Consider the following 13,275-nt stretch of genomic DNA (forward strand, 5'->3'; position numbering starts at 1 on the left):
TGAGGAAGACGACCACTCATTGAGGCAGGTGTTGTAAAAGACTCATAGAAAGCTGTCAGGATAGTGAGTGAGGCACACCAGATCTCAGAAGTCCCTTGTGTGATCCTCAAGGGAGTAATTCCCCTGCTTGAGGAGATCTGGAATTCTTCATTAAATTTTAATTCTGCATCTTTTTTACTACCTAAATTTAGGAATTGTATTTTAAAAACCATTCTAAATTAAATTATAAAATGAATAGTTTCATAGAATATGATTGGCTAGGCTGCGTTCACTGGCACCTTTGATTCAAAGAGTTTTTGCTAATCCAATGGCAATCCACTGGTAACACCTGAGTACTCTGTGCTCCTGGCTGAGTCCCTCTAAACCAGTAATCATGCTGTTTATCTCTGTCACTCTCTCTGAACCTGTGGTTTAAATAACATTACCAGCAAATGTCTACAACTAGTCAAAGCGACCAGATTATGAAGGTTGAGGTTCAAATTAGATGCTTCAGAAATATCCCTTGACTGTCCATAAGCCTTTTACTGGAGTAATCCCTAACACTCACCCTAGCAGGGCCTAATAAGCACTTGGTGCCTTGATCCATCCTATTTCAGCTTAATATGAAGAGAAATGGAAAATTATTTGAAAATTATGTTTTGCAGTGTGTTTGTTCAACCATCAGAAACCGATCAAAGAAAGCCATCTGTAAGGAAGTCAGACTACAGAAATAATTCAGACTACTCAGCTAACAAAAATATGTTCTAAGAAAATGTTTCTAATGTTCCTATAAAGTTATAATACAATTATTTCTGAATGTTATTTATTAACGTTAGTTCAAAAATCGCTCAAACGATCTGCCTTTATGTTGTTGAAGTTTGATTATTTAAGAAATTCATAATAAATAATAATAAAGCAAGATATCCTGTTGAAATATGTGAGATGTGTGGTTTATATAAACTGCAAAGGTAAAGTATAAATTAAAATGATTGTGACCGATGTGAAGGGGGAGGAGAATTTATACGTGCGTCATGTTTAGTCAATAAAACTCTTCCGCCAAGGATACCGCATGTGTATCTTCGCTCATGAATCCTCATGAAGCCTCCTCACTCCTCGATCCTCGCCTCCACGCGGTGCAATTAGAGAATTGAGATGTCCTTAAAGATGGCTAAGCTCGATCGGTTTCCGGGTCATAGGATGGAGGACGGAGGAGAGAGGAGACGAGGAGGGATATTGAGAAGCACCCACTGTTCTGCTCCAGTTTAGCTCCAGCCCTAATCAATCACAGCTGAACCAGCTAATCAAGCTTTTCAGGTTTGCTTGAAAACCGCAGGCCAGTGTTCTGAAGCGGGTTGGAAATAAACTTTGCAGGACAATGGGTCTCCAGGAGCAGGGTTGATGATCTCTGGCCTTGTGGGGAGAAGAGGATGGTGACATTTGATACAGAGGGGAAAAGGGCAAGCTTTGAACACAACTGCACTTTTAGCTATGAGCCATTATGTTTAATGCAGTTCATTGTCATAGTCAAATATTTGCAAACTCTTACCTCTATTATCATATAGTAGAATACATGCATTAAATGGCTAACAAAATACGTCATTAAATAGATAAATGTCACTGTATGTTTTTTCCACTGCTTGGTTATAGAATCAAGAAGATGTCCATGCAATTGGTCTACTACCTATGTACGGTCAACAACATAATAGGATGTAACAGGAACTGTTCAAGGCAAGATTGACACTTTCTTAGTCACTAAAATGAATTAAAGAATATTGCAATGTTTATTATAAATGATTTATCCATGCACATATTTTTTTTTTAATTCATAAGCCCCACGCAATGACATCTCTTCTCTGATGACGTGTGTACTGGAGCGAGGACAGGCTATAGTCCTTCGCTTACAACATCAGATTGCAGCAATTAGCAAACAACAATAACTCAACTATCCAATCAATTTAGGGTGTAAAAAATCAAGTCCTGCCCTACATTTTTTTTTTCTCATTCGATAAGGCATTTCACTCGGATAAATGTCACAATAGGAAAGACGTTAAAGGAGGGGTCTCAAACCCTGCTCCAGGTGAGCTAGTGTGCTTCTCACTTCTAATGTGTGCATCATCGTGTCCCTTGCTTGCGTCTCTTAAAATTATTGTGACAGATGTGAAGGGGGAGAAGTCAGGTTTCTCGACAAGAAAGACTTCCGCACATGATGCACCTGTGTATCCTCGCTCATGACTCCTCTGGAAGCTTCCTCACTCCTCGCCGTGCAATTAGAGAATTGAGACATCCGGTCCCACATTATATTAAGTGTCCTTAACTACTATGTTCTGCTATTGAGGAGGGATACAGGTAAGGTTAGGGAAAGGTTTGGTGGTATGAGTAGGTTTAGGTTTTTTTTTGGTGATTTTTGCCTTTTTATTGGGATAGGACAGTAGAGAGTTGACAGGAAGTGAGGTGGGAGAGAGACGGGGGATGGGATCGGGAAAGGTCCATGAGCCGGGACTCAAACTTGGGCCGCCCGAGCGCAACAGCGCTACATGTCGGCGCGCTGACCACGAGGCCATAGGCGCCGACAAAGTAGGTTTAGGTTTAAGCGTGGGTTAAGGTGTAAGGGAATAGGTTAACGTCTTTCCTATTGTGTCATTTATCCGAGTGAAATGGCTTATCGAACAAGTAAAAAATTTAGGGCAGGACTTGATTTTTTTTCCACCGAAAGTTGAGTTATTGTTGTTTGCTAATTGCTGCTATCTCATGTTGTAAGGGAAGGACTATAGCCTGCCCTCGCTCCGGTGCACAAGTCTTCAGAGAAGAGATGTCATTGCATGGGGCACATGAATAAAAAAAAAAAATATGTGCATGGATAAATCATTTATAATAAACATTGCAATATTCATTAAATTCATTTTGGTGACTAAGAAAAGTGTCAATCTTGCCTTGAACAGTTCCTGCTACATCCTATTATGTTGTTTCCCGTACATAGGTAGTAGACCAGTTGCATGGACATCTTCTTGATTCTATAACCAAGCAGTGGAAAAAACATACACTGACATTTATGTTTTTAATGACGTAGTTTGTTAGCCATTCAATGCATGTATTCTACTATATGATAATAGAGGTAAGAGTTTGCAAATATTTGACTATGACAATGAAACAGCATTAAACATAATGGCTCATAGCTAAAAGTGCAGTTGTGTTCTTTTCCCCTCTGTATCAAATGTCACCATCCTCTTCTCCCCACAAGGCCAGAGATCATCAACCCTGCTCCTGGAGACCCATTGTCCTGCAAAGTTTATTTCCAACCTGCTTCAGAACACCGGCCTGCAATTTTCAAGCAAACCAGAAAAGGTTGATTAGCTGGTTCAGGTGTGATTGATTAGGGCTGGAGCTAAACTGGAGCAGAACAGTGGGTCCCCAGGAGGAGGGTTGAAGAATTCAAGCCTTTCAGAGAGACATGCATATGACTTGCGTGCGATATTCCAAGAACAGGGATAACTTCCCTTGCTTTCATTGGCACGTTCATGAGAAACTTGTCAGCTGGCTGTTTATATAACATTCAAAAGTAACATTCCCATAATGTTTGCAAAATTATGAAATGGAATGTTCCCATAATTTTTTAACTAACGTTAAGAAATAACATTCAGAAAAAACATTCAGAAATAATTTTTATTATAAGTTAATAGGAACATTAGAAAAAAAATTGTTAGCTGGGTAGTCTGAATTATTTCTGTAGTTTGAGATTTTGTAATGCATATACGTGCATCATCCAGGAAATTAACACATTGTAGTCTATATCTATGTCTAAAAGTCTGTGCATTATGAAATGTCATGTCATTTGTGTGCAAGTTTCTATGATTTATACTAGACTCATAATACAAGTTTTAAAAAAGACAATCGAGTTGACATGGCCAGTGCGCACACACACACAACAATCGAACAACAACTTGTCATAAACCTAGTGCTACATCAGCAGAAAACCTTTTATCAGTTTTATGAGGAGCAACCTATATTATAAATATACATGAGCTGGTTCAAGAACCCACTTTTTATTGTTCAGCCATGTTGCTGAATACCTACAGATTGTTTTAGACCAGGAGTGCTCAATCCTATGCCTCGATATCTATAGCCTCATTCATACTGTCAGTCTAAATCCGATGTCTGTGCATATCCGATTGAATTCTGATCAGATTTAGTAGAGGTGTGAATGGCAAAAAGATCACATGAAAAGCGATCCGTTTTGGGCTACATTTGAATGTGTAATTCTGTAAACTCGTCAAACATTGTTATAGGAAACATGCTGAAAGTCACTGCAGAATCAAGGTTGTGTTGTTTGCAAAGTGCCGAACTAGTAGAAAATTACTATATAACGGAGAGATGTTTTGAAACCGGTGGAGACGACAGCACAGAATAAACCCACGGACACAAGCCTTCTACATTTCTGCCGCTGCCTCATAAACGCAGCGGCTACACATTGTCATGTTGTAAATAAGACAACATCTGTATTGCAAACCCCTCCATGTTGCGGTTGTTGTTGTTTTTGCCGTAATGCCTACCAACGCAACGTCATTACCATAGAAACCAATGCAAATATTCCGGAAAACGAAATAACGGCAAAAGACACACAAATCGGATCTAAACAGTTGTGATACACAATGTGGACAGTGAATAATTTTAGATCAGATTCCAATTGAATACACAAATAATCGGATTTGGACCAACAGTGTTGAACATAGCCAATGTGAACAATCAATCATTTCAGATCAGATTCCAGTTGGATACACAAACAATCGGATTTGGACTGACATTTTGAACGCCTGAACTAGCTAAATAAGATCTTCATGAGCTCTTAATAACTTTTTGATTATGGTTGGAATTCTGTAAGGTAGATCCAGGAACAGGATTGGGCACCCTTGTTTTAAACCAATAATAATTCCCATGATATGGTCAACACACATGCAATACACAATAATTGGTTACCTTGACGAATAGACACAAATCTTTTGTTGGCTGCCTGGAAAACAACTTGTGGGTGGCTCTCTTCCAGATCAAACAGCTCATCTTTCCCTGGCCGTGAACAGCGGCCGGACTTCAGGGAGCCGGTGGGACCCGTTGGTGAGAGGTACTTGCCCCCACAGTCCTTAAACGCCAGCTTGCCAGACTTGAGCTCCAGGGTGAAACTGGTGTTAGGCCCGTTCTCCTTTACCAGCTTGCCATCGTTGCTGAGGAAGCGGCTGTCACAGGTCTTCAGACTGTACTTCCCATCCATGTAGACCAAGGTGATCAGGGAGTCCACACCCCAGGGGATGTTGCTGTCCATGGAGAGCTCGTCGTCTGCGATGGACAGGTGAGCGTAGCGCTTGCGGCCAACACTCAGCAGGTTGGCCTGCGGGTGAAGGGCGAGATGCATGGCCCACAGCTCAGCGTCTCCAATGGTCTGGGCAAAACAGGACAGATATTCTGCAGAGCCTCCAAAATAACGCAAGTATGGCTCAGACTGCAAGGCCCAGCGTCCATCTGACTGCATCAAAATCAAGAAACGGCAGTCTGTGTTTGGCACGTCCTCCTCACAGCTTACCTTGCCGTCTTTATCTGAGGCCAGATAACGTCCGAGGTGACTGCGCAAGAAAACCACCTGGCTGTCCTGGTCTTGCTCCAGGGTCCAGATCTGTTTCTTCTTCATGCTTGTTCCGGATGCATTCACCTTGAAACCAAATGTCTCTGCTGTGAGGTAACGATTTCCGTAATTAATAAGTCCGAACTGGAGCTTTAGAGCCATGCTTATTCCGTTCGTGGACATTCTGATCAGCCGATTCCCAAAAGGATTGTGTTAGATTAGTTTAAAAATGCTGGAAAGAAAACAATATGCCCTTGACAAACAAGAACCTCTCCTCGGATGCTATTAAAAGGTAATTTAAAGCTTCTTTGCTGCTCTGAACTTAAGAGTTTCTTGCCCGTTTCTTCTTCTTTTTTTGTCAGCTGTGACTCAACTACAGATCAATGCTGTTGTCCTTGCGAGTTTCCTTGTGTTGGATCCTATATCGTTAGAGCAGCAGTCCCAGGCTACACTAGGTTATCTTTAGCTACTTCTCTGCGTTCACACAGGTGACTGCTTGCTTCGTCCTAATCAGCCTGGATTAAACTCAGCAGGACACAGCACCTCAATCCAACAAGCTGCTGACATCACACACCCAGCCTCTGACTCCTCCCCTTTGTCCTCTGCCAGGTTTATTACTCTCTCTCTCTCTCTCTCTCTCTCTTCTCTCTCTCCCTCTCTCTCTCTCTCTCCCCTCTCTCTCTCTCTCTCTCTCTCTCTCTCTCATTGTATCCCTTCTTGAATATGGTGACATATAATACACTACATGTTTTCATATGTTGTGCAAGTTTGTTCTTTGATTCTTGCCTTTATATGGTAGTTTCTGAGGAGGTTTTCAAACTCTGCTTATTTTACCTTCCTTATTTTCCAGTCAAATCTGTATTCTTTAGCCTGCAGGTACAGATGATCATGACGAATGACCTCTCGCACCTACTGATCTTTGTCCTTATAAGGGTATTAGTGACTGTACTACAAGCTTTACTACAAGAGCCATACAGTAGAAATGGGTGTACTATTATATTTTTCAGTCATATTACTGTATGTAAACAGGCTTACATCCCAAGTTTTTTTTCAGCGAGCAATATCAGATATATAAAAAATTGAACATTCCAAGAAATATGGGACACCCAGGATGTAACTTAAAAAGAAAAGTGATCACATGATTTGAGGAAATTTAATAACAAATCAACATTTGGAGTCAAACTAGCCATCTATAGGCTAAACAACAAATGGTCCAGTCCAGAGTAATGCTTATTCTATCCAAAAATTGCCTTCATAGACAGTAAGAGACTGTCTGACCTGCATGAGATGTTTAATGGGAAATAAAGAGGTTTACCTGAAATTATATATATATATATATATATGGTAACACTTTAGTTTAGGGTCCAGATCTCAATATTAAGTTGCTTAGTATCATGCATATTACTAGGATATTGGCTGTGTATTAGTATTTATAAAGCACATATTAATGCCTTATTCTGCATGATCATATTTTACATCCTTAATCTGAACCAATTCCTGAAATTAACAACTACCTTACTAACTATTAATAAGTAGTAATTAGGAGTTTAATGAGGCAAAAGTCTTAGTTTATAGTGAGAATTGGACCCTAAAGTCTAAAGTATGATCAAATATATTATTATTATTATTATTATATATATTTTTTAATAATGGTATCGTGATCTATTGAGTGATGCAGAAAAGGTACAGAAAATACAGGGGAAAAGGACAAACAAATCAATCGGACTATGGGCTGTCTGAAACTCGGTTCTGATTGTGGATTTCAATTTACATTATTTGATACGAACGTTTAGTCAGGCAGGAAGATGACGAGAGGCAAATGGATCTGCTTCAACCTTAATATACAAATAATACAAAAACACAATGAGCAGATAATCCTGAGACGGCAACACAAACGAATCAGTGTGTGCTATACACAAAACAACACCCGACAAAGAACTGAACATAATCCTGACACCTGGCAAGATAAGATACAATGAAAGTGTGCAAACTGCATTTGAAATCTAATTTGAATATGAAAAAAATATATTTTGAAATTATATGATGTAAATCCACAAATATTTAGAAATTCTTCAGACCACACTGCCTCGACCTCAAAACGACTGTCTGCCGTCCAGAATGTTTGCATTTAATTTGCATAAAGCTTATGGCCTTCACCACTTTCTCCTCTCCACCATCAGCTCCCTTAGAGAATGAGCTGAAAACACCTGCTGAAAAACACATGCTTATCCACACATCATTAAAACAAGATACATTTATACCCGGAGAGCAAAATGACACGGACTTGTTTTCAGAGAAATGTATCAAAATTATGGTTAAAAATCTGAAAAAGAATAAGAAAAAAAAATCTTACTGTAACATTGTACTGTATGTAATTCCCCCCTACCCATTCGGCTGCATTTTTTATTTTTATTTTTATTTTTATTTTTATTTTTATTTTTATTTTTATTTTTATTTTTATTTTTATTTTTACCACCAGAAACGTTGACATTTGTGACCCTGGATCACAAAACCAGTCACGAGTCGCACGGGTATATTTGTGGCAATCGCCAACATTGTATGGGTCAAAATTACAGATTTTTCTTTTATGCCAAAAATCATGAGGATATTAAGTAAAGATCATGTTCAATGAAGATATTTTGTAAATTTCCTACCGTAAATATATAAAACATGTATTTTTGTGAGTGAATGCAGCACAATCGTGAACATAAATGCACAACTTTAAAGGAGATTTTCTCAATGTTTCGATTTTTTTGCACCCTCAGATTCCAGATTTTCTATAATAGTTGTATCTCGGCCAAATGCTGTCCTATCCTAACAAACCACACATCAATGGAAAGATTATTTATTCAGCTTTCATCTGAAGATGTATACATCTCAATTTCAAGAAATGTACCCATGTGACTGGTTTTGTGGTCCAGAGTCACATTTCATTTATATGCAATGTATAATGTACAGTCAGCTGATCATTATCACCAAATAAACCTAACCAATCTGATCCTAGCAACAGTCAGTGTAGCATAACTATTATATGCTGTGTATTCCAGATACCATGTAATACGTTTAATTTGTAATTAATGTTTATTTCTAAAACAATAAAATCACACAAATCAGGGTTTTGAACAGGCTTGCAAAAATTGCACTGCACTCTTAAATGATGCAGATAAAAGAGGAATTTAGCTTTTGATATCTTAAAGATTTTGCATATGAATTTGCTAATAGCTACTCCTTGTTGCTGATTGTTGACACCCTGCTGTTATGTCACATGATTCATGATGATTGTCTACTCACATTTGAAATTAATGGCTGCTGAATTTGATTGACGATTGGTGGCCATTTTTGTTGATTTGTCCAAGTGTCAAACGGTTGTCAAAATCAAACAATTTGGGAGTTTATGGTTTTTATTATCACTGAAATATGGCATGCAACCTCAATTTGTCCTGTTGTCAAGACAGCAAGTTTTGTTAAGGTGGAACTTTGCATTCATCAAGATAAAGGTCTATTAGTCTCTTTAAGCCACACCAGAAACTTAAAAATGGCAAATATGCACATTTTTGCAGTGTATTTCATTCGGCACCCGTGTTATTCAAAGGCTCTGAGGGATTTCGAGGGTTTTTTCCCCCAACTTATATGGTTTTGGAATTTTTTCACCACTGACTGTGTGTAAATAATGTGACGTGATGTGTAACAGAATGGCATAAACACATAGATGGCATAAATGCTTTGTAGAAAATCACTTTTAGGATGTGCAACTTCCAAAAAGTGCACATGCACAAAATGCCAAAAGGCTATTTTCATACATTGCCAACATTGAGGTTGTTATGGCTGTACTAATGCTATATTTGCATGGCTCGCAGCTCTACCATGACGGAGATTTTCTGTCAAACTTATGGAAATCAAGTGTTTCTGTGCTCTTTTTGAATTCCCCCCTCAGACTGAAACTGAAGAGATTAGGTCACCCTAAAATTTGTGTATTAAATAAAATATACACCCTTTTTTACTGTATACAAAGCTAACCTTTTGTAATATTATGCTGTCATTTTGTCTGTGGAGTTCAAAATGAGAATTATTTTTTAACAACAGTTAATATAGAAATTATGTTGTAATTTCAATATCCACATTTGATCATGATCCCAGGTAGCATATGACACACACACACACACACACACGAGAACCAATGACGCTCACCACCATACATGAACAGTGAGTAAACAACAGCCTGTGTCCTGAATTCATCAAAGGCAAATCAAAGATCATTAGATGATTTAGGGAAAAGTTAGACACCCACATGTGGCATTGTTCCATAAAGTCTTCAGTTGGACATTCAAATTATTCCTTTCTCATTCCAAGGATTAGATTAAGGAAAACAAATGACAAATGAATGTTTTTTTAAGTCTCTCAGCATGGCTGCCCAGGGTTTGCCACTACTCATTTGCATAATCCCCCCCAAAAATCCCAATTTTACTTTGCAGCTACATGTCAATTAACTCTCGTTAGAGTTTAAGTATACTGTTAGTGTTAGGTGTTCGGGTTCGGGTTAGTAGAATATGTACTTGGAAAGTTACTTCTGTTCTGTTCCTGTTTTGCCTGTGTTCCCATTGCTAGTTTGTTTCCATTGAGTTTGCAATGAATCCTCCATGTGTTCCTCAGTTCCTTGGTCCAGTATTGTTTGTATCTTAGTGGTTGTTTAAAAGTTTATCTTCTGTATGTTCTGTTCGGATTAAGTCACCTTTATTTATATATTCATTAAAGTCTCACCAATAACTTTCTATTAATTAAAGACTATTTTTGTTCTTACTTCGTCGTTCACCGTTAAACTTATAAGTAGAATGTCTGTTGAGGAGCATCAAAGAAATGTCAGAAGACAGTCTACTAATAGTCTAATAAGAGTTAGTTGACATATAGTTGCAGTAGTTATTTATAGTTAGTAGAATTTCTAAAGTGGACCATCGAAATGAAGGTTTACCCAAATTTGTCTTCTTTTATAATTAGCTGTCTATAATTTTTACTGTTACAATTTTGTTTTTTAAATATTAATATAAAAAGAAACACCCTTTCAGCTATTGAAAATATATCAGTTTAACTCAAATGTGACCCTGGATCACGTCACCAGTCACGAGTCGCACGGGTATATTTGTGGCAATAGCCAACAATACATTGTATGGGTCAAAATTATTGATTTTTCTTTTATGCCAAAAATCATGAGGATATTAAGTAAAGATCATGTTCCATGAGGATATTTTGTACATTTCCTACCATAAATATATAAAACATGTATTTCTGTGAGTGAATGCAGCACAATCGCCAAACTAAATGGACAACTTTAAACGCGATTTTCTCAATGTTTAGATTTTTTTTGCACCCTCAGATTCCAGATTTTCGGCCAAATATTGTCCTATCCTAACAAACCACACATCAATGGAAATATAAAATATAAATCTCAATTTCAAGAAATTGACCCATGTGACTGGTTTTGTAGTCCAGAGTCACAAATGAGCAAAATTTTTTTGAATAAAGATTCATTGATGAAGTGCTGAACAAGATCATTCGAGAGACTCAGTAAAACGATTTGATCTTCCCTTCACTGTTTGGCTCTTTAAACTGTCTGGGAGTTTGTAGTAATCCTAACAACCTTGATTAGTTGGTTCAGGTGTGTCTTATTAGGCGCTGAGCTAGTGTGCATCTGAAAGATTAGGCAGCTCTTATCACGCAAAGACTGTGCAAGCAGCGTTTGAGCACAAAGGTACCTCACAAAACTGATTTCAGACAGACTAATGAGACGGTTTAATTACCATCATGTATCCTGGCATCGCAGACCGCATCTCTACCTGGTTCCACCAACAATGAAAATCAAAGTTAATATTAACAATAATAATAATAAACAGCATACGACATGGAGTTTTGATTTGTGTGTGTACTGGCCCTTTAAGGATTTCTTGAGTCTTACATTTGCCTTCTGTACCAGCAGGCCAAGTCAAATCCTGTGTTTACACTATGTACGATAAGCCAATCAGCTGATTTCTTAAGATCCTGTTAGATAGAAGTGGTTGACACGTTTCTGTAAAACTAAGTCTGAATTAAGGATTAAACTTCATGACCTCACATTATTGACAATGTTACAAGTCCAGGTTATGTATACACTTTTGTCGATAGTCCACTTTAGACATACTACTAACTATGACATACAAGTAACTTTGCAACTACACATCAATTAACACTCATTAACTTTTATTAGACTATTAGTAGACTTTTAATTAAGGTTAGGTGTTAGGGTTCAGGTTAGTAGAATATGTTATATAATGTTATAGTTGCAAAGTTATATAGTCAGACAAATGTCTGTCGGGGAGCATCAAAATAAAGTGTTAGTAGATACTGACATGTCTGACATGTTTTTCCTAACGAGCTTATACTGCGCATTTGTGGTCTGTTCTCCCGATATAATTTACGCTATATCCCATGAATGATTCACTGGAATGCACTAAGAATCGCGTTTTTCTCCCCAAATCCTCACGTCTCTTTCCAGGTTTGTTTTCTCAAGAATTCTTGTCAGGTTAATACCAATTTATTGTCTGTCGAAATGACTGAAATCCCTTTGAAATATTTCCTTCATGTTTATTGGTTGAAGGGTGAGTAATAATGTAATCTCATTGTACTCAGTTTTTAAAAATGCTTATTGCGTTCATAGAGCGAACCTTTCGCCGATTGTTTAACGGAAGTTACTCCCATTATTCGCTCAAAGTGTCATAGGTGTGGGGAAAAGACGGATACCCAGTTAAAGCCACTTGAAGGCAAGCCTGTGACCTTAGCCGAAAAAAAGTGTAATGCCTTGTAATGTTGGCTTACGCTGGGAAGGAGACAAGAGGCCATTTTTTAAATGGATGTCAATGGAGGCTTCACTACGCTGAATAAACTGCTTTTGTGAGGAAATAGCTCATCATTTAATGAATCAATAGACATGTTTGACCTTTAACGTTAATTTTGGATTGATCTATTTTAGAGTTACACCAAAAAAAATGCTGTTTTAGAGAAGTCATGGACAATTGTGACATGTGATTCAGTTTACTGCACTTCTTATTCATTTATATGGATAGTCAGTGATTGCAGAGCCCGTCTACGGAGAGCCTGGCCACTCCCTATTAAGTCCTATTGTACCGAATTTTGGTTGTAGTTCCACCAGAGTTCCACTGGGGGCGATCGCCCATGAGTGCAAAATGAATGGGAGTCTATGGTGCTAGATGGCTAAATTTGTCTCTTTCACCCGATTGCCATTGAGAAATCTCAGATTTGATTGTAGGTTTTGCAAGTTCAACATGGGTTATAGGTCGAAAGTTGAATGAACGAGTACTTATGTCCTTTCGATTTCTTACAGGTTGAGTTGTTGTTGCCCATAACATGCTAGCATTCTGCTAATGAACGCTGATTGGTCAGTGAAGGACTGATTACGACCAGAGATACAGCTTGATGGCATCGCGTGTGTGTGTGTATTTTCGGCATGGTCTTTTAAAACAACAAAACAAAAACTCTTCTAGCACGTGTAGTTACCTGTGTCAGCTGTGTTGTGTGTTTACCTGTGTCAGCTGTGTTGTGTGTTTACCTGTGTCAGCTGTGTTGTCGATGCCTCGAGAGAAAAGAAAGTGCAGAGCGCAAAAGCACCAAAGTGACTGAAGGATTGCCATAAAGCAGTATCT

The 13,275-nt window shown here is 38.2% G+C and overlaps 1 protein-coding gene across 1 annotated transcript in view; it reads right to left on the reverse strand.

The window, feature by feature from the left end:
* Positions 1-13,275, reverse strand: part of fscn2a (fascin actin-bundling protein 2a, retinal) — a 71,081-nt gene that overhangs the window by 4,334 nt on the left and 53,472 nt on the right. The window contains exon 2 of the mRNA XM_082185987.1: positions 4,951-6,228. Within this exon, the coding sequence (XP_082042113.1) occupies positions 4,951-5,770 (820 nt within the window). The 5' untranslated portion in view covers positions 5,771-6,228. The remainder of the gene's footprint in view (positions 1-4,950; positions 6,229-13,275) is intronic.

The sequence above is a fragment of the Leuciscus leuciscus genome, assembly GCF_965113295.1.
Source record: "Leuciscus leuciscus genome assembly, chromosome: 1".
NCBI lineage: Eukaryota > Metazoa > Chordata > Actinopteri > Cypriniformes > Leuciscidae > Leuciscus > Leuciscus leuciscus.